A 27,268-nucleotide genomic window follows, 5' to 3' on the forward strand; every position below is an offset into this window, starting at 1 on the left:
GATGAAAAATCCTGGACTCTTAAATCTTGGGAGGCTCTATCAGGCAAATCTAAAAACATCCATTTCAATGGAGAATCACATGAAAGGATGGGGTTTGCTGAAAAGGGATTTACTGGACCTGAATGTATTTTCTTTGGCCAAGATAGCTTCTCCCATGTGGAAGTCATGAGAAAGGATTTTCTTCTTTTCCTTTTTTCCTTTTTCCTTTTTCCTTTTTCCTTTTTCCTTTTTCCTTTTTCCTTTTTCCTTTTTCCTTTTTCCTTTTTCCTTTTTCCTTTTTCCTTTTTCCTTTCAGATGGCTATGATTAGATGTCTAATGACTGTTGCCATTCTCTGGTCAATCTGCTGTAATTTGATATTAGTGGAAAAATAAGGCACCTTTTTCCTCAGTCTTTGAAGATGAAAATGAACCTTCCTCACCTCTTTTCTTTTGCTCGGGGATTTTTTTGTTGTGTATGGGTTTGTTGGTTGGGGTTTTTTTTTGTGCTCGGGAGATGAGCTGCTATTTGGAAACAGCTGTCTGTAAAGGAAATATATGTGTGATCAAAGCCCTCACCAATTAGAGAGTTATTACTCTTTCTCCTGGGCTTTTGAATAGGAATTCACTGTCCTTGTCTTTTGTCAGCAGTGCTCCTGGCAGTGCTGCAGTGCCTGACTTTTTCTGTCCTGGAACCCCTTTGGGGAAAATTCACAACGATCTGGTCTGCCAGGGGTTTGCTCATATTAAGTTTAATTGTAATGCCAGTGTTGTAGATCCTAATAATTGTGTCTCTCTGCTATTGCATTCAGGCACTGTAATAGACCTGGATGGCTTGTGAAGATGAATATAAATTCATTTTCTAGCACAGCTGTGTCAAGCTACCCACTGCTAGCTAAGGCAGATACGATTCTACAATGATTGTGGTATAAAAGCCCTGTAATTCCCTGGGGACCATAAATAATACAATTTATAATGTCGCTGCTGTTTTTAGTAATGTAGGATCATGTTAGGGAGTCAATCTTGGAGGAGGCAGATCTAGAGAGGCAATTGAGTGGGAGCTGTTCTTCTCCTCACCTGTGTTTTCAGCACAAGTCAAGGCTAGGCTGGCTGCAGCCGACACCAGCGGTTTGCAGATCGTGGCTTTCCGTCCAGTTGTGATGCCGGCCATACCCAGGGAGCTGGTGCCGTTGCTGTTTCAGCAGAAAGCACTGCTGTGCCTGCTGCTTTGATCTGCCTGTGCTGACATCCCCGACCGTCCTGAGACAGGGAGAGGGATCATCCTGCTTACAGGCAGTCCGGGCCGTCTTCCAAGGAAGACAAGATGTCCTTCAGCCAGATCCCGTGACAGCTGCCGTTTTCCTGGCTTTGCCTTGAACATCCTTCCTGGACGTGTCTCAAGGGGAAGGTGGCTCATTTGAGTGTGTTCAGAATAGCTATAGGACCAGGCTATAGGGTAGGGTAGCATTGTGTGCTGCCAGTTTCCTTACCCCATCCTTGTCAACTGAAAGAGCAGATTTTAGGAAAATGGCTATTTATTTTCATAGTTCGTGGGCATGTTTTACCTCCTTTTACCTCTCTTCCTTAGACATGATCTAAAACTCCAAGCTTTTTTATTTTCCCTCCAAGGAAACCAGCTAGTGGTTTGTATTGCGTCACCCCATCATTAATATAGAAATAGGTGAAACCACCGTATCTGTTTTCAACTTAAATATGAAAGACTAAGCACTATGTTTCAGCCATCTGGATTTTCTTAGAAGTGTATGTATGTGAAATCTCCACAAACCCTGTTCTACAGGAGAAATGAGGTTAACCTGTGACTGTGCAGCCAGAAATAAATTCCCCTGATCCTTTTAGAGCTGAAGTAGCAGGAGGAAAATGATTCTTCACTGGCAGAAGCCAAGAGGTGCAAATGGTCTGCACCAAGCTCTGCTTTTTGCATTAGTGGATATGCCCTTTTCTCAAGAACAGGTGTTTGCTTGATTGACTACTGAATTATGCAGCACCTTTATTTTTGCCCTGCTCAGTCATCTTAATCCACCTGAAGGCATTGGCCAGATTTTTATAAACATTCTGCTATTGTTTATTTTGCAGGCACTACCCGAGGGGCAGACGGCATCCTGGGATACAGCCAAGGAAGACGAAAACCGCAATAAGAATAGATATGGAAACATAATCTCCTGTAGGTGTAAATTCACATTAAACTGAGCTTTCTGTAAGATTTTATGTGCATCCTGTGGAAAAGTGTGTGTTTGAGAATCTCACTAAAAGCTGGTTTACAGTGCTAAGCATTCAGTAGTTCAATCTGTTTGTTACAGGCTATGTTTCTATGATTTTTTTTTTTTATTTTATGTTTTTTTCATTGTTTTACATAAAGTCATTGCATGACTTTACATTTTTTTTACACATTTTCTATCTACCTTGCTTTGTGCTTAATGTTTGTAATTTAAGGGCTAAATCCTTTTGTCAGACTTGCGCAGTGGACGATGATGCCCATTTTATGTCCATTTTTACTACATAACCCAGAGCGTTCAGTGCCACAAATGGGAGCACAAAAGGAGATGCAAATAGATCAGATTTTTAGATATGGATCAGAGATCAGATTTTCTCCTTCCCTGTGGTCAGTAACCAGTGGAGCAGTCACTGCTTGTCCCCAGAGAGCTGGTTTGATGTGTGGGACAAGCTTAGCTTCTGCCCCAGAATTACAATAAGGCAGCTGAAAATGCGCTGAAGCTTTTTAGTTTTACTTCTTTCAGGAACCAATTACTGTTAGTGTTACAGGAATATTGATACATTGCAGAACTGCAGGGTGGTGAAGGACTCCATAAACCCATTTAGGTCAGCTTTATTCTCCAAGTCAGGACTAAATTCACCTCTGTCATTTGCATCAGATATTTGTGAAGCCTATTCCTAACGATCTCCAAAGCTGAGCTTTCCACAAGCTCCCCAGGCAGCTCACCCCAGTGTTTCATTATTCCTTATAATGACTGGGGAGAAGAGGTGTGAGAAATCATTCTTTTTAAGGGCTGCTGAGCAGCATCAAGTTGGAGAAGCCAAGCCTGAGAGCATCAGAACAAGAAGTAAGAATATAAATGAATGTGCCATAGATTTTCATGACTGGATAAATCTATGGAATGCTGTAAGAGCAAAATTAAGTCACGCTGAGTGATATATTTAGTACTTTATTTTTTCTCAGGTTAAATATGTATTTCTTCTAGAACAGACAGACTTTACTAAAGAAGTAAAAAAACCCCACAAAACTTGGCCATAAAGAAAGATCATCTCACACATATCTTAACTACTCCTCTCTTTCTTTCAAGACTTGAAAGAAATGATTCATGTAAGACATTTTGGGGAATGGCACAGAACAGCTCAGTTCAGGCCCCCATGGTAAAGGTGAAGAAATCTGAAAATGGAGATCAGAAGTTTGTGAGCCCTGATCTGATCCCACTTGTGCTGCTGGCTTTGTGCGTTGGTTGTGAGCAGGTCACCAGTTCCATCAGTCTTTGTTTCTCTATGGGGAAAATGGAAGTGATAGTACTGCAGTATTACAGTTAGCGTGAAAATCATCTCCCTAAACTTCAGCTGCCTAAAAGCTCCACCTCACTGTTAAGTTTCCTGTGTTCCTAGTGGCAAAGAGAGATACCTCCGGACAGAGGTTCAATTTACCTGTCTATATGACTAGCTCAGATTAAATTAGTCTAAGACAGATGAATCTTCCAGCTATAACAACTACACATTGGAATGCAGATGAAAGTGCCATAGTATGATATAAGGAAGGAAATGAGAAAGACTCTTTGTTTCTCTGCATGATTTTGAGGAAGCAGTTGACATCATTTAAAAGTGGAGGAGAAAAGAGACAAGACTGTGTGCAATAGCCGCCATCTAATTTATGTTGAAGGTGATCACAAAGAAAACGTTGAACTCCCAAATGAAATGTGAGAAGAAATTAAGGAAGCAAAATCGAGGAAGATAAATGGGGTATTATCTAAAGGGAGGGTGTTCACAAATATGGGTTGCTGTCTAACGAAGAGTGATGTTAGCCTTTTAGCTATAAATATAAATACAGTAGCAATACAGATAGAAGGTGATGCGCTTGAAAAAGGGAACGCAAAATGTAATCAAAGCTAGGGAAGAAGTGTCTGTGTGGTATAAAACATCAGGAAAGAAGCTCAAGTTTGAGGGCTGTTGGGAAGGATTTCAGAATGAGGTTGAGAAAGGCATAGATAAAGAAAGCAAGGTAGTGAAAGAGAGGAAGGATACAGAAGAGTTGAAGGTAAATAACAAAGTTGAGTGGGTTTTCTTCGCTTCAAATATATATCAGAACAAAGAGTTTGAGGAGGAGACAACAGCTCTCCTAAAAGACAGCAAGGAGAATTTAGTAATGTGCAATAAAAAGTGATAAAATGGAGTGAAATCTTTGCTTCACTTTGAAGAGGCTAGGGAGAAGGAAGGGAGGATGCCTAAGGAAGGAGCATATCATTCATCAGACATTTTGTAAAACCATTGGGAAATTATCAGTGGCATCACTGGCTAAGCCTTGAGCCAGACCCACTGACGGGCGACGTTGGACAACTTTCCTGAGTAAAGGCAACGACAGGATCCAGAATAGGGAATTGATAGCAGAGCTGAGAATAGCAGGAGAGTAGTTCCCTCTGGGCAGATGATGAAAACGAATGTGCTCAGTGGGTACAAACTGTGCAAAAGCCTGGGCAGAGGAGGGGAGGTGGAAAACGATTACACTCCTAGCTGCTTTGTTGTACTAGAATTGTAATTGCCAGTAAAACCCAGAGTATGCACTGATTGCTCCTACCAGTTTATTTGGTAAAAGGCTGCAGATGGCAATTAACATTATTTATTTAACCACAGTTGCCAGTTCATCACTCCTGGAACAAGATATCCCATGCCTTTTGGGGAGTGAATTGAAAAGTCAGGTTTTGATCTAACTTTTGTAACTGCTCCAGAGACTTTTGTTAAAATGTGGGTTTGTAAGCTCTTGCAATAAGTAGCATTGCTCAGTGAATCACAGCAGATTGGATCTTGTCTTTATGGCCTTCTGGGTAATAGTACACTTACAGGACTGTTTTACTCGGCTCACTGCTTTCCCAGGGCTGTATTAACATCGTGCCTCTCTATGAAAACCTAGATCTTACTGCCAGCCCCAACATCTGCTGTTCTTACATTTGCAAACCAAAACTGCAGATGAGGCTAATCTGTTCATGGAGAGGAGATGCAAGAGAGCTCTAAGCTCTCCCATGCTTTAAACCCCGGCTTTTCAGGGTTCCCTTCAATCTGCAACACTGGTATGTTTTTTGGAGAAAAGGAAAAGCTAAGGAGTGGATTTGGGGTCTGGATGACCACAGAAATCCACTGTTGATGGTGGAAAGATGCACTGTAATTGCACAGATTTGCCATGCTGGAGAAAGCTGCCCTACTCAAACTTTTTATTATATCGGCAGAGTCCTGCGCTTTGGGTATAAAAAGCTGTAAGCACAAACACAGTTGTAGAGATGCAAGATTTTTCTTTAGGGGGCAAGGGTAGGTAGTGTATCCATTTATGTGCTGAAGCAAAATGATTTAAATTTGCTTTAGGGACTAGATATTGAGGCCTTCAAAGCGCATCAACAAGTGGTTGTTAGGGGGAGAGACATTGAGCTTTTGTGGGTTGAGCTGAACCCATTACATAGGAGAGAAAACATCCAGAAGCTGTATGGGACCTTTGGTTCTATTCAATTTCTCCCCATCTTGTCGAGATTTAGAGCCATTACATTATAATAGAGTAAAAGCTCTCAGATGAGAGCTGAGGACATAAAGACATAGGGTTGTGTTTTGCTTCGACTTACAGGAGAGCACTTTCTTTCCCTTTTCTCCCTTTACTGAGCACAATATTACAGGAGGTCAGCACTCACAGGAGTGCTCGTACTGATGCTACTTTAGACACATCCTCCCATCTGCAGTGGAGCATCTTCCCACTTAGGCACCACGGTTTTAAAGTCTTGTGATGGTCCGTTAAAAACTATTGAGTTGATGACAAAAGACAGTAGAGAAATTTGCTTGATTTCCTTCATGTTCTGACTACCATATGCTTTGGGCTGGAAGACTGTGAATTACTAAGAGAATTTTGCGGTGGAAGAGACGAACAACAGAGAGATTAACAGAGCTCTCGGCTGAAACGCAGGTGGATGCACTTCTTGGCCATGGGCAGGGATAATGCATAAAATTAAAAAAAAATCATGTCAGTATTGGATTTAGAATAGAAGTCTTTTGTCTTCCAAGTGTTTTTATTCCATGGTTTCTTCTGTAGTGCCTATGCTCTTGCTTGTCTGTGCAGTGTCCATGGTATGTGATCCTGAGAGGGTGGGATATATCTCACCTCGCTACTACCCAGTTCTCAAGGCACAGTCCAGGACCAGTGGGGAAAGAAAGGGGAGGGCAGTGTGCCTTGGGAGGGCAGATCATCTTTTCGTACCAGAACTGGGTTGAATAACTTCAAAAGATGTCTGTATTTCTCCATTGGCTGTGTGGGGAACCTTGACAGCCAGTTTAGACTAGCTGCGTAATATTTAGATGGCAAAAGTTGTGTGAGATTAATCCAGTGCTGGTGTCAAAAAGAGATGTGGAAAAATTGCAGTGATCACTAATGGGAATTTTGACAGAAGTTTGAAACGATAACATTTTTGTGCTAAAATGGGAGCACAATGCTTTTCAGTGAAATTCTTGTCATTTTTTAAATCTGTGTTAAGACCAATTTTCAGGCAAGGTACTCTTCATACAAATTTAGAGTTCTGCTAACTTGCATACAGACTATAGTAAATAGGGAGAAATAAAATCATTTCTACATTTATTAAGTATATTTCCATTTTTTGCAGTCCTGAATGTTACAGACAGGCAATTTTTCTTCTGTTTCTCCCTCCATTTTTAAAGTTTCTTATAATCCATTTGTAACACACAGTGATAGGATGTCTGATAAATTTACAGAAGTTGAGCGACACTTTCATTTCAGTGTGCCAAATATGTAGTCTCCTTGGCTAGTGTAGTCCAGTGGAAAGGGTGCAGAATCAGAAATAAATTCTGACCATTGGGAGAAGATATAGTGAAGACATTCGCTGTTCTTTAAAAAGTCCTTTAAAGTCCATAGATGAAAACAACTAAGTACAAGTTCATTACTGTTAGTAGCATAATAAGTTGCATTGGTTTTTGCCCCTCTCCATTAAAAAAAAAAAGCCAAATAAATTCCAATGTTTTTTGGGGAAAAAAGGGATTTACAAAGTAAGTTATTTCATGAACTTTTATTCAGACTGTGCTCCTAAACAGGCACCATTAAAACATCACTAATATTTTGTGTATACCATGTACACAGATTTTTTTTTTCTGCTGCACTGTTCACACTCATAAGAGAATTAAATCTCCCACAGAAATTAATCTCATTTTTGTAAAATATGCAATGAATTATTGTGAATTCTGTCCTCCTGAAGCAAAGTTCAACTAAAAGTATTTTTCATTTGGTCCCAAAATATAATTGGACCTAAACCTGAATGTCTCCTTTTTTAAAAATACCATTCATTTCCAATGGACATTTCTTCATCCGTTGCTGTTCTTCATGAACAGAATAATCATATTTGGCTTAAAGGCAAAAAACCCAACACTTTTTACAGCTACAGAGCATCTTTTCTTCATCCATAACTGTCTTAAATGCATAGACCTCTTCTGCAGTCTCCTTCTCAGGTCTTTCATCTAGCTCCCTCAGAAGGTATTCATCCTGTCTGTTTTAAGTTTTTAACTAAAGAGTGGCTCAAAGAGCTGAAACTTAAATTTTGTGTTTGGTTCTATTAAATGAGGAGAGGCAGGTTCTTCCTTGAGGGCTCTTCAGAGCACTTTGACTACACGCTGTGCATAGCCAGTGTCTTTGTCCCACTTAAAAAATCCACCTGAGATTCTTTTCACCTGCCATTAGGGTCATTTTTGGTCTCATCTCTTTTTAGTTCTATTGTTGCAATAAGTTAAGACTTCCATAACGTTATTATGTTGTGGTATCACAAGAGGAGTTAGTAAATGTTCCCCTCCCAGCCATTAGCTCTAGGGTTTGTTTTTTTTCTTTGCTTTTGTGTGATTCTTAACTAGCCTTAGTTCCCTGCCTTGAATTGCAAGTCTGAAATTGTCTGTGGGAGATTTTGTGTATTTCGTCTAGATGTCCTGTTTAATCAGCTCTTGGTCTGTCTTTATGAATTGCTCTAAGTATAAATTCTTTTGTTGTCTGTCTAACCACATGATTTACTGCAACTCCTAGTGCAGTTGCCTTGAGCGCAGGTAACTGTCTAGAGTTGGGAACATCAGCACTCTGAGAAATATACCTACTTCCACTGCGTCTACAAAGGGTATATTTATTAATAAAAATATAACAGAGCTTTTGATGGATTCAGCTGCGTAACCTTTTTTGAATGCAAATACGGGATTTGATAAATACAGCAATGTGGTTGTATTTTTGGGGTGTGAAAATCTCACCCAAAGAATGAAGAGAGTATGAGAATCATTGTTTTACATAACCGAATGAATATTTAACATATATCCGAATCTTGGTTTTCAGAACTGCATGCACATCTGTCTTCACAGTTATTATCTGATTCTACATTTAATTAAGTGATGACTAAAACCCTTTTTGACTGAGTTACTGCAGAATCACACCTCGTATTTTTATGTTTCATTGCTGTGAATCTTTTTAATGGAATGTAAGTCATGCTTAGGCCCGTATTTTGCAAAGTGCCTCTAAACATTAATGCTTTACTGACTGAGAGCTAAGGTCTAGAGAGCTGGTAGAGAGGAAATAAGCTTAATGGACTCTATATTATACTTCTTTAAAAAATTGTTTAAAAATAAGCCCAGCATGCCCAGCAGTGACCTCTGTACCCCAGGAGCCTTTGCCAAGCAACTGGCCCTTAGATAGCAGTTCTGCAATTAATTGCATACCAGTGCTGGGATTGCCAGACCGAATCAGCTCAACAGCCCAGCTCACGGAGTATCTCCTTTGACAGAGCCCAGCACCAGCTGTTCCAGAGAAAGATCAAAATATTCCCTCGGTGGAAAATCATGACATAATCTGCCCGCTGGGGTAGTTCCTTTCTGCGTCTGAACTGTAGAGCATGCTGGGAGATGAAAAGCTTGATATCTGTTATTTTATTGCCTTATCTAAAGTAATTTTGAATGTCCTCAAAAACATGAATGTTTCTAATTTATTTTTTTTAACGCTGCCTTGATGCCGTTTTGTTGCTGTGAGTTCTGTGGGTTGCATAAAGGAACATTGCTCTGATTTCCTTTGGTATTTCCTTTCAGGTTTCTGGGTTGCCCCATTTCTTATTTGCAGGATTTCATTTGCCATTTTACCCTCCTTAATCTTTTATACCTCTGTCGTGACCTATTTATTTTTATCCTGATCTTGACAGTTTTAGCTCTTGCCTCAGTTTCCGTAGATCAGACGAAGCCAGGGAGGCTGTTACTTTCAAGTGTGAAGATGGCTTTTGTAACGGAGATCTGTCCCAAGACCCCCAAACCAAGCAACGTTTGTGGTCTGTCTAAAAGCTTTATAAGGATTATGGTGACAGCAGTGAATTTAATGAACACCGAGTATGAATGAACACTAACCTGAGGATCTAAACGTTACATCTTAAACACAAAAGAAAGGGCTTGTAGGAACAAGAATACCTGTGATATTCTTTCATTTTTTATTATTGTAAGGATTCAATTACCCACCTGCAGGAATCGGCAGATTAAAAAAAAACACTTAGAAACTCCTCTTTATCGTTACTGTCACTTTTTTTTCTTTCCTTCTTTCAGATGATCATTCAAGAGTGAGATTGCAGCTGCTGGATGGGGACCCTCACTCTGACTACATAAACGCCAATTACATAGACGTAAGGCTCCTGGACATTCCCGCTATGACAAACACTCCTGCTGACAAGTCTGCTTATGAATTTGGTGCATCTGCCATAGGGACGGACTGTTGATCTGATATGAATGGCAGCTGAACATTATACAAACATAGTGTCGTGACAGGGAGAAGGTTCTCGGTCTCCAGTTTATTCTGTCTGACCAATCTGGACAGATGGAGATTTCCTATGTTTGACAGATCCACCAACATAAGTGGAATGTGGGCTAAATGATATTTGCGGAAATCAATATCGGCCCCTCGCAATAGTGTTAGTAGATATCTGAGACTTACCGACTTCTTACAAAGTTGCAGTGCAGAAGGCGTGTAAATAGATTGACGTTTTTTCTTTTTAGTGTTATAAAATAACATTCAAAAAGCAGCCTCCCTCGCACAAACAGAATGATCAAATGAACATGTGTTTCTTGTATGCATCTCCTAAATCTTAGGAATGTGACAATGTTCAGAAAAGTTTCTTTAAGGGATGAAAAGTACACCTAATAAAGTTACATAAGACTGATATGCAGCATTTTCATACAGAGGCAAATGCATACCTTTCTTCTTTTTCAAACAAGAAGGTACACCATTTTGCCTATTAGTTTTCAGAGTTGCCCACAGGTTAGTCACAGGACTTGTGTTTCTTCAAGGAAATAGTGAAAACTGACCCATTCCTGTTTTCTCTTTGGCATAATGAGACCTTATTATACAGCCTGAGCAAGATACTATCGCTTAAAATCTCATAGGGCAGCCTAGTTGCCTGTCTTCATTCATTCAGTAACCAGTGTTAGTACATTGTTAAGAGTGCAGCATTGCTGGGACCTGGAAAGTATAAAATACATGATGTGCTTTGTCTGAACTGTGATCTCGCAGCCCGTCACATATTTTCTTTTTTTCCAGGGGTACCACCGGCCTCGCCATTACATTGCAACTCAAGGCAAGTTCATTCTTGTATGTCTAAATATTTGTAAAACCACTGCTGTTTTAAACTGTTGTAAGAGCTATTTATAGGGTGACATCTTCTGTTTTGGGGGACATCTGAAAACTTGGTATAGGGGCACAAAAGGGAAGGATATAGAGTGTTCCAAGATCTTTAAGGCACTGTCGTGGTTTAACCTCAGCCGGCTACTAAGCCCCACCCAGCCGCTCGCTCACTCCCCCCCAGTGGGATGGGGGAGAGAATCAGAAGGGTAAAAGTGAGAAAACTCGTGGGTTGAGATAAAGACAGTTTAATAGGGAAAGCAAAAGCTGCGCACGCAAGCAAAGCAAAACAAGGAATTCCTTCACTCCTTCCCATGGGCAGGCAGGTGTTCAGCCATCCCCAGGAAAGCAGGGCTCCATCACGCCTAACGGTGACTTGGGAAGACAAACGCCATCACTCCAAACGTCCCCCCCTTCCTTCTTCTTCCCCCCAGCTTTATATACTGAGCATGACGTCCCATGGTATGGAATGTCCCTTTGGCCAGTTGGGGTCAGCTGTCCTGGCTGGGCCCCCTCCCAGCTTCTTGTGCACCTCCAGCCTTCTCAGTCGGTAGAGCATGGGAAGCTGAAAAGTCCTTGACTAGTGTAAGCACTGCTCAGCAACAACTAAAACATCGGTGTGTTATCAACATTGTTCTCACCCTAAATCCAAACCACAGCACTGTACCAGCTACTAGAAAGGAAATTAACTCTATCCCTGCCGAAACCAGGACAGGCACTCAAACACAAAACCTCAGCTACAGGAATAAAACAATGCTACAGACTTAGAGGTGGCAGTACAATCTATAATGCGTCCTTTGTGCATGAAGTATGAGATTAGAACTAATAGAGACTTTACAGATCTTGGGTTTACCTTCTGAAATGAAATTGCTTGAGGAGGGCAGTATGAATAAGCCTGTGACTGATGAACTTTTGGTTACTGGGAACTAGTAGGAAATACATTTGAACACCACCTTCTGTAAGTTAGTTGATGAGTTTCCTATGCCTTTGGGGGGGGGGGAAACAAGAAAAAACAACACAATTCAATGCTGAGGGCTATCCATGTTAGATGACAAACCTCCCTACTCCTGTTCTGTACTACAGGGTGCTGTTTTCCTGCATCACTGGCCAAACTCTTATGCCATGACTACTTCCTCTACCATTATTTGTCCTCATTTTTGTGCATTCCTTACCTGCAAATGTGATGTTCATAGAAATGACTCTATTCTTACATTCTGCTTTATGACTTTATTGCTGGCTCGTCCCTGTTGAAAGAGTAAAAAACCATGTTAGAATAAAACTGGCGTTTGAGGATGTACGGGTATAGGGAATGCAGCAAGGCAGAGAACATGGAGGATGGGCAGAGCGGGTGAAAGGAGTCCTCTTCTCCACTCCATCGACAGTGGAGAAGAGAGGAAGGAAACAAAGTCAGAGAGAGGCTCTAGCCTAATAAACCTCTTGCGAGTACTGGCTCTTTGGCTGTTGGAACCTGAAGTTTTTCTCTCTGGGGAAACTTCAGAAAAGGCCTAATTTCTGCATGTTTCCTTCCTCCTTCATAATTAATAAATATTAAAGTGTGAAATGGAGGAATTTTAGTGCTGCATCAGGTACAAATTTCAATACAGCCTTAATTACAGAGTCACTATAGGGTGCATCCATGTCCCATCACTTATACATGATTACCTACTGGAGCCATCTCCACTATTTACAATACAGCCATCACCTCTGTTTCAAGCGTGCTAGAACCTTAAATACCCCCTGCGAGGAAGTGTCTGATCTCTTAATCTCAGAGGGATGATCTGAAAGGGAGAGTAGGATCCTGTGGGAACAGGGCAATGGCTGGGGAACAGCTGAAAAGAATTGTTGGCATTCGATACACTCTCTTAAGATGTCCTTTTGTCTTTTCTCCTGCCCCAGGGCCGATGCAAGAGACAGTGAAGGATTTCTGGAGAATGATTTGGCAAGAAAACTCTGCAAGTGTTGTCATGGTCACCAACTTGGTGGAAGTGGGCAGGGTAAGGGTTTCCACTTTCCCAGCATATAAAGCCAAACTAGCGCAGGGTATAACACGGTGCTGCTGTTCAGGCAAGCTCAGCAAGTGAAATGCCCTTTGCTTACTGTAGTAAGGGAATGAATTAAACCACTCTGGGTTTTTCTCTAAAATGCTAGATTTTGTAATAATCAGCTGCTTCCCTTCTAGACTAATAAGGATCATGTTCCTGGTGTAAGTCTCAGCTTTAGCAGAGTTATACAAATTTATGCTAGCCGAGAAGCTGTCTCCTTTTTCAGTACAGAAGGAAAAATGTACTTCTGTAGTAATTATTCTTTATGTATAATTTGAATACTTCTCTACCCACAAAAATCCGGAGGGGCGAGAACGTGCGACTGGTGTTCAAACTAATAAAAGAGCTCTTTAAATGACAATTCAAAGCCTAGAGTTGCCAGTCACTTCAGAAGACCAATCTTCCGTGGTGGTATGGGTTTGTGCACAGCTGGATCCTGGGGCCCCCCGCCAGCATTGGCCTCCTCAACACCCACCGCTTCACTCCCTTGGACTCAGGAACCAGAAGTCCCTGTGTCAGCACAAGGCGATTGCCAAAGCCTACGATGGGAGCAAACGTGAATAACTCAAAAGGCGTAGGCTAGACTTTAGGGAATAAGAAAAAGGCATGTCTGGGGTGGCTTTCCCCAGCATATTCTTCCCACTCCTGGTGGTCTTTGGTTTAGAGACATTCTCAGCCAGAAACTGGAGCTCTTAAAAATTTTGTCCTGATGTTTGTCACCTTCCATTGCTTTGCTACTAAGAAAAAATTAAGTGATAGTTTACTCACAGCCATTAGTAATTCAGCTGCTTTGTATCTGATTTCCTTTAGATCTCATGGTTGAATGCCAGCTGGATCTGTTCATTTATTGTTACTTACTCTATTTTACCATCTATTGACACTTCAGTTTGAAATAAATGCCTCTGTGTAAAAAAACCCAACAAACCTACATTAATCATATTTAATATTTATAAAACCCCTTCCGATTATGATTGGATCTGGAACATGAAACCTGCTTCACAGTAGCTAATTGCTTTTAGGTGCTGTTCCACTCTTTCATGCTAGAGCATTTAATAACTTGATAGACTTTGTTAGCCTAAATATCCCTTCTAGAGCTTCACAGCCTTGGCTTTAATTTCTGCTATTAGTTTTGCACATGGCTTCTAGAAGTGGCTAAGCTTGGGATATTTTTACGTGATCAGATTTCTTTCTTGAGCCTTAGCTGAGGCCTGTCACAGCTGGTAAAACATCAAATTTGTGTCCCCATCTGATAAGGAAGCTTAGAGTCAAACAAATTTAATGTATCAACAAGTATCTCACAATCCCTATGAACTGAAATTCTTTGGCTAAACAGAGTTCAGAATTACAGTAGCAATAGCAAGAGCATAGATTTTTCCCAAAGGGGATGGTGGTAGTGACTGCCAGGTATTCTGTAAACCTGATATATTGTCAGGGCATGTATGGAAATTTAAGGAAGACTATCTTAAAGAAGAAGAGCTGAATGCATCCTTTTCATTTGTATTCACAACAGAGGAAACTGAAGAAAATTTTCCCTGTGGTTTCTATATATGGTAAAGGCATTTTGATTGAATTTATGCAGTTAATTTTGACAAGGTCTGTACATCAGAAGAAAGCCCAATTTGTGTTGGCTTCGGCTTGAAAGTGGAGTAAAACATAGGTCAGGTCTGACTCAACTTGAGCTATTTCCTCTCAATATTTTCTTTTTCCCCCCCAGGTAAAGTGTGTTCGATACTGGCCGGATGACACAGAGGTCTATGGAGATATTAAAGTCACATTAATTGAGACAGAACCATTGGCAGAGTATGTCATACGCACGTTTACTGTACAAAAGGTAAGGAAATCTTCAATCAGCTGAAACTTCGATACAACACTTGATTTGTGTTCAGAAATGTGAACTCTGGGAAACATATCCAGAATGCTCTTGGAGATGGGAGCTGTTACTATTTGGACAGGTTTCACTTCAGAAACCTAAATTTTTGACAGAGATTCTAATTTTGGACAAATGATTTTAAATTAACATCTTGATGTAGCCACAAAAGTAGAATCCACAGTGCATGAAGTTTAAATGCATCCAAAAGCCAGCAGATAGTTGATGTTATGCCAGGAATAATAACTGTCATGTTTCACAGTGGCAAATTACAGATGAAAAAAGAGATCAGTTAAAATGGATGCCAGGTAGGATCACCTTTCAACAGAAATAAAAATACAATAAAGGCAAGAGTATAAAAATTATCCCCAAATCGGCAGGATTTGGAAGATTTTTGTTACATGTAATTAGAAATTGGAAGTCTAAGTGTCAGAGTATTCCAGGTCTGTCCAAATTACTCTCCAAACACTCAGTAAATGGTTTTAAAGCTTTTCAAAAATTCCTGCTAAATGAACTTCAGCCACACTGGGAATATTGTTCCAGTTTTCTAATACATCGGCTCCATATTTCATTAAATCACTGAAAAACATGGTAAGAAATGCTAATGCCAAAATCTGAGAGGTTAGAGGACCTGCTGCTGGATTCCACCTACATTTCCTGTACGATAAAATGTCACAGCTAACTGACACTTCTGTGTTACCCTTTGCAGGGCATATACAAGTGGTGTCAATTTTCAGGTACCAGTAACCTGGTCTCACCAGAAAGGCTGAGTGATGGGTCTGGGTACCAGTTTCTGCCCTTTTCACCACCAGCTGTAATCTCAAACTGAGATTTTTTGGCAGGGGATGGCAGAAAATCTACCGTTGCCTGGGGCATGCCCACTCTGTAGGTGTTCATTCCCCAGGCTGTTACTTCAGCACCTCAAAAAGGATTTAAGAGTGACTTCTTGGGGGTTTATGGCAATAACACCAAAGGAGGCTGGATAAGTGCAGCCATGGTATGCGGGGACTGAAGTCACCCTGTGAAGTTCCTAATCAGCTGGGTTTGAACTCTAAGACAATGAGTTTGAATTGGGAGCTGGCATTCACCTTCATAGTCCTCAGTTGTATGTTACCCACTTCATTTGTACTTGGAGTTCAGCTTAAAATCTCTCAAAGTGAAAAGCGGCGCAGGACACGTTCCCGCGTATAATGGGAGCTAAACGCTTGTTCAGCCCTCTGCGTGAGGGAAAGAAGCAGTGATCTGAATATGCTGATTGCAGTCTGACAGAAGAAAAATAGAGGCTGTGTTGTCTCCTCAGAAAGGCTACCATGAGATCCGAGAGATTCGGCAGTTCCACTTCACCAGCTGGCCGGACCACGGGGTTCCCTGCTATGCCACAGGCCTCCTGGGCTTCGTTCGTCAAGTGAAGTTTCTCAATCCCCCGGAAGCAGGACCCATTGTTGTGCACTGCAGGTATGTGAGCTCTTTGAGCCTTTTCTCCATCAGCTTTTTCAGCTTTTTCCCTTTTTTCTTTTCATCTGGCAATAATCACCTATATTTTGTTTGTTTAAGAGTATAATTTCGTGGGGAAACAAAGTGGAATTTGGTTTTCTTTTTGAAAGTGACAGCTCTGGAGCTTAGCTGGCATGAATTGGAGATGATATAAGTAGGTCAGAGAGGGCCATTCAACTGTAGAAGACCCTCTGGTGGCCTATACTCTCTTAGATGCTCATAGCAGAGCCGGGAAAATGGTAGGTATCTGGGACAGCCATTCCAATTGTTATCTACAACAAACCTCTCGTGGCAGAAGGGATGATGCCGACAAAATGACAGGGCTGCCAACAGGGAATTTCAAAGCAATTTTGCTTTTCTTTACCCGCATGCACTGCAGTTCAGCTCTGTACCAGCATCGACAGTCTTACCTGGAACGTTACTTTGTCTTCCTGGGTCTGGATGCCAGCCGTTGTGCGTCTTGGCCTCCTCAAAGCCCAGGAGCTGGAATGGGCATGTCAGACTGAAAACCTGCCCAGTGCCTTCCAGCTAGTAAATAAAAGGGGAATGACTGAGGAAACCTCGCTGCTTGGAAAATTCGGACTGTTGAATCACGTGCTTAAGGAATGCCTGAGGAAACCTCGCTGCTTGGTTTACAGCTGTGAAAATTCGGACTGTTGAATCACGTGCTTGCTAACTCCCCGGCTGCCGCTGTTACTGGTGAGGGCTCTTCTGCGCTGTTCTCTTCCAGCTGAGCTTAAAGCCCTACTGTGCAAGGCACTATATGAATATGTAGGAGAGTGTCCCTGACATGAAGAACTAACAGTTTGAGGTGTGATCAGGCATGCTGCTGATGGTGGGAGAGCAGACACACACACACACACAGACTGGCATCAGTTAGGTGACTTCAAATGCAAGGAAAGACATTGCTACAAAAACAGATTTTGGGTTTGTAGCAGCTACTTCTGCAGGGCTCGGGCCACAGCTCAGGGCACGTGTTCTATAAAGGAGACATGGCTGGAGCACAAGGCTGGAGAGCAGAGCTGGCTATCGCAAAATCTCACCCCTAATCAATCCACAGGCAATTACCACTAACTGCCATGCTGTGTGATCAGGAAGAGAGAGAGAATACATCCCACACCCACTTTGAAAAGGAAAATCAATTAAATCTTACCTTTTTAAAACAGTTTTGGGTTGGAGGGGTGTTTTGTTTTGTTGGGTTTTTTTAGCAATTAGTGAATCAGTTTTATAATAAAATACAGCTAAGCCTGAGGAGCTGGCAGAAGGGAATTCACTCAGAGCTCGGGGCCTGAATTTGCTACCTTGGTGCCATGACATGGGTCTGGCCCTGGAAGGAGTCTGAACCTGATTCATTGCTGCCAAGAAAGCAAGGAGAAATTTTTCATCCTTCAGATTTTAATGAATGAATGCCATTTCCTCTCCGTTATTTATCTGCTTTTGAATTTTAATGACTTGCTTTAAGTGGTAATTACCAAATTCTCCCTACCGATGCCTGGCTGGATAATATCGCTGTTCGATATTTATGAAGTGCCAGGATCCTCTAAATATAGAAATGTTATAACTATTTGTTAAAATTCTGAAAAGCTGAGAGATAAAGGCAGAGGAAATGCCACTTATTCATTAAAATTCTGCAAATGAAAAATATCTTCTCTCTATTCAGCAGTTGATTAATCTGGTCCATTAATTTATGGTCATTCATATCTCCTTGCTTTCGGCTCTGCTGGAGTTTTCGTGCAACTGAAGTTTCCCTGATTTGAGCTGAGTTTTCCTTCTTCCTTTGGAGTAATGTGAAGAGATGTTCTCCTCTTTCTGTCCTTCACACCTAAACAGCTTGGGTGATTTCCCAGGAGGGAAGGAGGACACAATGACAACACAGTTTTGCAGGAGATGGTCCAATTCTCGCAAGCAGTGGGGGGCTCTAAACTGAAGGTTTTGAGTAGCCTCAAGCTCCTTTCTCTATAATTTTACAATCCACAGCTTGAAATCACCCTCCTCGGGACCCAAACTCCTCTGGATTGAAAAGGGAAAAGAAATGTTTGAGGTGGAGGACTGAGCCCCTTTCATCATGCCCACTTGATTAAACATGTGCATGCCTTTTAAATAGTCCCATGGAAGAAAATTTCTGGAATTGTGTCTGTTTGCAGCCTGGAGGCTGCTCTCCCACGTCCCGTGTGATGAGAGGTGTGCAGGTGAACCGACCTGTAAAACCGTAATGATTATTTTTGTAATTTTTTTGTTGATGTTCAAGAACACAAAGCTTTTTTTCCTGCTACCTGAGTCCATTTCCCTTTCAAGAAATATTATTTCTCCTCATTCTCTTAAATCCTAAGCTAATTTACCTACACACAAAAATCAACCCAATAGGGAGAGGGGAGCAGCTTCCAAGAGAAGACAGCTGTGTCTGTGATGCAGTTATTTTCTCCTCCATAGAGCCCTGCCTCTCCACGGTCCCTTGATCATGCAGACCCTCATGGTTTTTTCTTTTTTTAGTGCTGGGGCTGGGAGAACAGGGTGCTTTATTGCCATCGACATCATGCTTGACATGGCAGAGAACGAAGGCGTGGTGGATATATTTAACTGTGTGCGAGAGCTGCGATCCCAAAGGGTCAATTTGGTGCAGACGGAGGTAGGTGCCAGCAGGTCTCCTCTTACAATATACTGCTTTTCTGTCAGCTTCTCTGCTCAACAGGAGCCCAGCAATTCATTAAGTCAACACGTGCTTGTTCTGTGATGTGATTATACAGAACTTTCGGTGGCTAAACATGTTCAGATGTGCACTGAATCACATTCACTGGCAGCTACTCAGGGCCTCCAAGACAGGAGGGCAAACCTTGAAGTTTAGGTCTTAGCATTGCTGATTAATTTTATTCTCATAGTAGAAAAAAAGCTAGCTCCTGAATCCTCTCATGACTCATTCATAGGTGTACTGCAGGCTCCAATAGTACCTAGTTTATATCAGTGCAGAGCTAAACAAATGAAGCATCCTCGATTCAAGCTTTGGGTGCTGATTAAGCAAGCTGCTCTATCACGTAGCGTCTAGCAGCTGCACAAACTTCTATGGAACTGTTATCCTGCTGCACAAGTTTTATGTGTGTGCTTCAATGCCTTCCCCTCCTGAGGGACAGGACAATAGCCTGCAACAGGGAAGGGCTTTTAACTTTCTTGGACTTCTCACATTTAGTTCAGGGAAAGAATTTTACCCAGAGTACCAAGAGTCCAGGGGTTTTGAAGAGACAGATGGAGCAGACCTGTTAGTACAGTTGTTTCTGTGGTGTTATGATAGGTCCAAAGCACAGTCCATTCCTGACCATTGCCTCATGGTTGTGAACAGAAAACCTTTACACCCTGATTTCCTCCTCAGCCCACCTCCTTTTTGTCCCAGCATTCCTGAGAGTGGTGACTTCCCATTTTACTTGTAAATTTGAAATGAATACATGAGACCTTACATTCAATGATGGATGAAATATGCTCACAAAGCTGTCGCATAGCACACTGTGTAATTTGTCTCCACATGAAACAGAGCCAAATACGCATATCGGGCATGATTTAAGGAAAAAAAAAAAAAGGCGTGATATTTCATGATCTGTATTGAAAATATGATTTTAATATCTTATCCCCTTCCCTGTGCAGGAGCAGTATGTATTTGTCCATGATGCCATTTTGGAGGCATGTCTCTGTGGCAACACGGCCATTCCAGTTTGTGAGTTCAGATCCATATATTACAACATCAGCAGACTAGATCCACAGACCAATTCCAGCCAGATAAAAGATGAGTTTCAGGTAATTCAATGTGTCTCAGTCATTGCAGTTGTTGTATTGAAGGTGTTTAATCAATTTCTGTGTGTTATTTTACGATTTCCAACGGAGCAGAGAAGAGGGATACTGAGCCAAGGTCTGATTTCAGCTGATTTTTGTATTTTACTACTGGATCAGGCAGAGATTTGGTTTTGAGCATGGACTTTCTGGCCTTCGGCAAGGGAAAAAATGTCCCCATCACTTCAGTAGAGCAAGGATACCAATTTTCACACATAATGTTATACTTCTCATTTCATCAAATATTCTGTTGTTCATTTTCTTCTGTAATTTATGGAGAAACATTTATGCCTCGAAGTCCCTTATTATCTGTTCTCGTGGCTTATATGCTGCTTCTGAGTCTTGACAATCAACTTCTTGACGTCCTTCCATACAAAGGAGAAAGTAAGCTCAGTGAGCGTTACTGTCTCTATTACTAATTTTCAATTAACTGAATCCCTCAGTTCGCTATGTATGTTTTGCCAAGTACCTGGTGGAGAGAACTGAAATGACTTGTAATAAGACTCACAAGTGCTAGAGTAGCGCGGTTTGCCTAGGGCAAGCGATGAAATGGGGACCCCTCCCCCTTTTGCTATCACCATTGCTTATCCCACCCTAATAAACGGGCTTGGGACACACGAGCCCTGTGCAGTTGTACCTCTTGCGCAGCAAAGAGCTCACCCTGCAGAACAGTGAACTAAGCTTTCCAGTCATTCCTCATATATCTGTAAATCCCTTTAGGGTTTTCAGCCAACACCAATGTATGGAAAAAACATAATATTGTGGGAAATCTGGGGCAAGGTGAGTTTGACAGGAAAGAGAGAGAGACCTCTGCTATGTGTTAAGAGGCCGTTCTTAGTCAGCAGTAAAAAGGTGGAGACTCCTTTAATTGTAGGAAGTGCGTTTTCCCCCCCTTTCCCAGCAAAGTATGTTTTGCAGCAGGAGAACATCCTTTGGAGCCCCAGTCTGAGTCAGATGCCTCTTTTCCTCCCTCTCTACGCAAAGGGAGAATGTGTGGGTTTTATCTGAAACCTTACAGGGTATCATCAGGGTTGGTATAGTGAGATAAAGAATGTGGATCCCAACTGATGACAGTTCAATTAAAAAAAGATCTGGTTTTATCAAGTGATGTCAGATCTGTAAAAGTGTTTCTGGTTTTGGATGCTTGGCATGAAGAAGCCAAAACCTAACTTCATCAAATGCTGTTACGCTATTAAAAAAAAAAGTCACCGCTTGCTGGGCTTATTTTGTCATGATATGAGACGAGACTTGGTGCCTGCGTGCTTGTTCTTTTGAGCTGCCAGGGGCTGGCAACTCCTGTGAGAAGGAAATGTTCCGCTGTACTTTGCATAAGAGGTTCATTCTCTGTCTAGTTGTAGAATCTATTTTTACAGGATTTTGGCTCAGAGCATTCTTCAGCCCTAATTGTCTGGATTTAATGCAAAAGATGGTATCTTTTGCTACAATCTTTATGAACCAGTTGATCTAACTATAGACCTGTTGGTGCAATTTGTATTATTTATTTAGGTCCCACTAGCCCTCAGGTAAGGCTGGATGGATTTCTCAGGTGCTACATGTTGTCTGAACTGGGGAGAGTCCTAGAGAGAACTCTAAACTAAACTCTAGAGAGTTTTTGTAATCTGAATAAGTACAAAGGCAAGGGAGATAGGGGAAGGGCATAAAATAGACAGGAGTAAATCACTATCAAGTCAACTGCCTGATTATCTGCACTATCAGAGATCTGAGCTTTCATGTTCCTTCCACAGCCAGACTACCTGCTTTCCATCTCTAGACAAAGGGACTTTTATGTAGAACCTGCATAATTTAGAGCAACTATATTATTTCAAATTTTATACTTTGACACATTGCTTTATCTTGGATTGTTTGACCCTCCTCTTTTCTCCATTCATAATCTCTCTGTGGCAGAAGTCAAGCTCTGTGTAAGAATTTTTGGCCCCTAAATATTTTGTGTTCCTCTGATGGCTGCAAAGGAATTTGCTGTATGACTGCATGGGCTTTGCTCAGGAAGAGGACACATAACAAGTAAAAGTAGAATGACGTCAGATAGCCACTGATCTACCATGACTTAAGCAACAGCGTTAAGATGCGTTCACTTTGATTTGCTATTTTTGATCCCTGCTGACCAACCTGGCCTGGTTTGTCAGGAGGCCTCTGCAATGGATAACACAGAAGAAAATTAGATTTAAAGAAATACAGTCTGTCAAGCTGTGGGAAAGGCGGATAATGGTAAAAGACTGACAGCAAGTCCCCAGAGATAAGGTATGATTATGTAAGTGAAGCATCCTATGTGTCACTCCAAAAGGAAAGTGGCAATCTAAATAATATATGAAACAAATAGACTTTCCTGTTAAAAAACCCCCAACATTTTCTCTTAGGTTTTTATATGCATTGTTAAGATAAATCAGTAGTTTGACTGAGGAGTCACCAGAGGATTTGAACCCAGTCTGACCTGCTGGATGAGCCAGGTCAATACTCAGGGTATTTCTGCACAGGATCCACTTGAAGAGGGAGAAGGATGCATGCTTCCACCCTAGGGATGGTAGAAACACGAGGAGGTTTCTCTCCATGACCAGGTCAAAGCTGCAACTTGTACCTGTGACAGCTATTTCCAACCTCTAGGAAAAAACAGAAATGGTATCTGCTGTGGGGTTTTAGAGCTGGAAATTGTTGGAAGGTGTGTAGTGCCCTCAATTTATGCTGGAGCTTATGGTGTTCAGAAGAACACCTCAGGATGATGTGCAAAATGCAATTATAACAGCAACAAGCTCCTCAGTGCTCCTTCTTTTTCATTCTCTGGGATCCCAAAGATCTGCTAGTCTAAGTACCTTTAAAATAAACATACTATACAGATGGCATCCTTCTTGGAAGTAAATTCAAAGACACTCAGCCTGCTTCTGTCTTTCTTTCCCTTCTTCCTTCTCTCCTTCACAGACTCTCAATATTGTGACACCGCGTGTTCGGCCAGAAGATTGCAGCATCGGTCTTTTGCCAAGGAACCATGACAAGAACCGCTGCATGGACGTGTTGCCCTTGGACCGGTGCCTGCCTTTCCTCATCTCTGTGGATGGCGAATCAAGTAACTACATCAATGCTGCACTCATGGATGTAAGCAGCACTGCACAGTCCCCACTGATCCTAGTCTGCATCAAGTTTATTTGTTCTCAGGATGCTTTTCTGGGAGAAATGGATCCAGAGAAAAAACCCTTTTTTACCTGCAGTTTCTGGGTCTGGCATCTCCAAACTGGGCCAAGGCACACAGAAATGTGTCGCCTAGACTATGATTATCACACTACCGTTGTAGTTCTGCCTCACGTTGGTGGAAGTTTTTTGATGAAGTTCATGAGCATGCAGTCTGAGGTTTTATCTTAGGCAGATGGACAAAGAAGTGGTGGGACAACTCTTCCCATACATTGATTATCGTATAATTCGGACGAGAAATGTTCTCCAGGAGCTGCCAGATCAGGTCTTTGAAAAGAACAGTTTGCAGTGTGGAGCGAGTGATTTATTTGAGCTTATGCAGTTAAGAATATGGGAGTACAGGGATCAGATGTGCAAAATACTTTAAGGCTGAAGGACATGAGTTAAACTGATGTAAATCTGTCTGAAGGCATTTTCCCTTGCTTTGTTTATAGGCTAGAATCCCACAGCGCACGTCATTTGTATAGGGTGAATTATGTTGATGGTTTCTTTTTGCTGTGGTGCCTAACTGCCTTTGGACAGAGATGTCTTTAAAGCCGCTAATTATTGCAGTTGGAGTATGTGTAAATATGATCCAGGGTGAAGTGTCATAATTTTTTCCCTAGTAATGTTGGGGTCGGTCTTTCTTAATTTTGTCTGTTCTTTCAGTCTTTGGGGAACAGTGATCCTACTGCATTTAAGAGGTTAAGTCAAATGGTCATAGAATTAATTTTAGATTTTTTTCAGAAAGATTGTGATGTTTTCGTTGCAAATATGCCTAAGGAAGCTTTTTTTTTTCTTTAAAGTGTGTTTTGTGCTTTGGCAAATCTGCAGAAGCACAATCAATTCTTCTCTGGTTTCTTAGGGACTGGGAAGGTGTTTGCACATTTCAGCCCTCATTACCTCCAAGCACTTTGCTAATACTTGTATCCTTCCCCACAAAATTCCTCCTAATTAATTTTTTTTGTAGGAAAGGAATTTTTCACCCGTCATTGAAATTCAGCCACTATGATGTTCTGTAGCTCTCCTTTATACTTCCATAGAGGAATCAGCAGCTTTTGAAAAAAAAAATCAGAGAGGGGAACAGCCAAAATCCCACATTTTCATAGGCGTTCCTGTTGAGGACAGACCTTGCAAATTCTTTGTCTTTTCCACTAGCTTCATGTCTGCAGTCTTGTACTGAGCATGGACTCTTATAAGAGATCATCCATCCCATAGTGCCTTGAGCTATCATTAGTTCTTTCATTGTGTGAAGACAGGCACGTGCTGGGGAACACTTGACAACACAGTCCCAGTGCTGATCATTTCATTTACAGATTTCTCATGTTTATCTCTTTTTTTAAACTTCTCCCCAAATCTTACTTGACTTGCAGCTTGCTCTGTGTATTATATGAAAGCTATGATGGAAGAAGTGCTAGAGCAGGAAGGGATGATGGTACACCTAGAATGGGTTACAGCCTGGGTTTGGAAGCATGAATTGTCCCAGGAAGGCAGTCTGGCAGGCTGCTCTGGACTGTGATCACCAAAATTAACCTTAGACACAGAACGCCATTTGAACCCTCCCTCGGGGTGAAGCACTCCGGCTGGGCTCCTAGTTTAAACTCTGCTGGAGACTGTCTCAGTCTGTTGACTGCAGAGCTCTAAAAACCAGCCTCCTCTGCCTTTAGTTAGCTTTTGGGAATACAGCCAAAGGGCTACCGTTGCCCACAGAGGGGAGGAATTCTCCCCCAGCAGATTTTGAGACTCCTGACCTTTCCTCTTCATGTCCTCTGTCCCTTTCAAGTAAACAGACCTTGGATCTTTCCTGTGAGAATCATTGGAAAGCCATGTTTGCATCTTTAAAATGGTTTGTTAAGAAGAAAGGTGAAATACTGTCCCTCACCTTCCCCTAAAGCAATTGAACATAATCCTTACGCAAAGAGACTTTACCCACATCTCTGAGTCAAGCCATACAGAAGTGGTGATAGTTTTGTATTTAATGGATGAGGCTTGGAGAGAGACATGAGTCCATGTCGTGTCCTTGTTGTCGTACTTCCCCCAAGATCACATGTTCTCTTAATGAGTAATTAACATCTCTGTGACACCTTCCCTTTAAAATTGGACAGTGAGCCTGGTTCCTCACCTGTAGCAAAGAAAACAGGTGGGGCATGTTTCTTTTTTCTCCTAATGGCAAAACCCACAAACACATCTTACCTTCAGCCAATTATGCAATCTGCTATGTGGGTGCACAATGAAAAAACACAGCAGAAACATTATGATGTTCTTAACTCTAATTAAGAGATAAGAGTCACTATTTTATTTACCACTCTGTTGCCTCCGTTGGTCTTGTACAACATAGCTTTTGACCCATACTGGTGCTCCTAGGTTTGAAATACAGAGTAGGGAGAAAGAGGAAAATCCATTCCAGACTGATCATTTCCTTTTCCTTCTCTCTGCTTCATGTCCCATCACCCTCCTCACACGTGCACACTCAGAAGCATGGCGCAGCTGCCCTGCAAGCTGGTGCAGAGCATGCACAGCACCTTCTCCCCCTCCCAGCATGGTCTTCTCAGCACTTCCACCCACATCTGACTCATATGGAGGAGAAAATGCAAGCCCCCACAACTGCCATCTTAATACTTTGGGGTTTTATTTATTTCTTTACTTTAAGTCCAAAATCTTAATATGTTTTTTTTTTAACCCAGAAGTATTGTGCCTTTTGATTCAAGTCTGCTTCACAGATGTGCAGCACAAAGGACTGTGCAGTTTGGAGGCTCATCTAAGCATTGCCTGCTGTGGTTGGAAAGCGATTAAGTTTTGAGCTTGTACCCTTTCATCTCAAAGTGCCTCGCAAACATTCATTAACGCAGCCCTGCAGAGGTTAGGAGCACAGTTCCTCCCCTTCGTGGTTAGGGAGATTGAGGTCAGAGGGCTTTTTTGAGGTGAAAGAATAGCATCAGAAATTAAATGCCAGTGTTGCAGGCTCTGAATATCACCCCACAAGCTCTTAAAGGATGGCTGGGATCCAAATGTGCCACCTCTGTAGCGCTACATCACCAGGGAGCAATAGCAGACGTGGGGGGCTAATCCCTTCTGTAGTTCCTAGAGTCCATTGCAGCAAAAAGGATAACATTTGCTTCCAGCTGTTTTCTTTCCAGTTATTAATATTACTGATAGTAGTAGTAGTAGTAATAGTAGAATTAGTATTATTTGCTGAGTCTCAAAATATAAATAATAGATTTAGGTAATCTCTGCTCTTGTGACACTTTAATGAAATGTCTTCATTGGGAGCAAAAGAATCTCCCATTATGACATTCATTCATTGCAGAGCGATAACAAGGAGAAGGATATGTGATTTGTATATTCTTGGCTGAGATTGCCTAGCCATAGCCTCCCGGGTATAATATTCGTTTGAAGTTTGAATGATTGAATTTTTAGGTAATCTCTGCTCTTGTGACACTTTAATGAAATGTCTTCATTGGGAGCAAAAGAATCCCATTATGAGACATTCATTCATTGCAGAGCGATAACAAGGAGAAGGATATGTGATTTGTATAATCTGGTTAAATGGCTCAGATTGCCTAGCCATAGCCTCCCGGGTATAATATTCGTTTGAATAAAAGTTGATTGAATTTTTTTTTTAACTAATCTTATTCTTTTGTTAGAGCCACAAGCAACCTGCTGCCTTTATTGTAACCCAGCACCCTTTGCCCAACACCATAGCAGACTTCTGGAGGCTGGTGTTTGATTATAACTGCTCCTCTGTTGTGATGCTGAATGAGATGGATGCAGCCCAGGTAAGCCATTTTTCATCATTTCTGTCATGTAACTTTCTTCTCAAATCCAGATGGTTTTAAGAGCATTTCTGCTGCCGTTTTCTTGTGCCTCCCCTCCTCAGCCCAATAAATAAATTAAGGCAACTGGAAAGTGACGGGTAATGTTTTGGAGTATAATGAAGGATAAGTCCACATGCTTGGCTCCTTCTAAGGCAGCTAATTCTTCCTGGAATTAACAGGGATTAG

General features: G+C 41.6%; 1 protein-coding gene across 1 annotated transcript in view; it reads left to right on the top strand.

The window, feature by feature from the left end:
- The window catches only part of PTPRT (protein tyrosine phosphatase, receptor type T), a 347,808-nt gene that overhangs the window by 314,465 nt on the left and 6,075 nt on the right, over positions 1–27,268 (top strand). Inside the window, exons 19-28 of the mRNA XM_009284586.1 lie at positions 2,072–2,159; positions 9,806–9,882; positions 10,794–10,830; positions 12,771–12,868; positions 14,631–14,747; positions 16,084–16,238; positions 18,768–18,903; positions 19,908–20,057; positions 23,022–23,195; positions 26,912–27,043. Coding sequence (XP_009282861.1) covers positions 2,072–2,159; positions 9,806–9,882; positions 10,794–10,830; positions 12,771–12,868; positions 14,631–14,747; positions 16,084–16,238; positions 18,768–18,903; positions 19,908–20,057; positions 23,022–23,195; positions 26,912–27,043 — 1,164 coding nt within the window. The remainder of the gene's footprint in view (positions 1–2,071; positions 2,160–9,805; positions 9,883–10,793; positions 10,831–12,770; positions 12,869–14,630; positions 14,748–16,083; positions 16,239–18,767; positions 18,904–19,907; positions 20,058–23,021; positions 23,196–26,911; positions 27,044–27,268) is intronic.

The sequence above is a fragment of the Aptenodytes forsteri genome, unplaced genomic scaffold (genome assembly GCF_000699145.1).
Source record: "Aptenodytes forsteri isolate BGI_AS27 unplaced genomic scaffold, ASM69914v1 Scaffold215, whole genome shotgun sequence".
In the NCBI taxonomy this organism is placed as follows: domain Eukaryota; kingdom Metazoa; phylum Chordata; class Aves; order Sphenisciformes; family Spheniscidae; genus Aptenodytes; species Aptenodytes forsteri.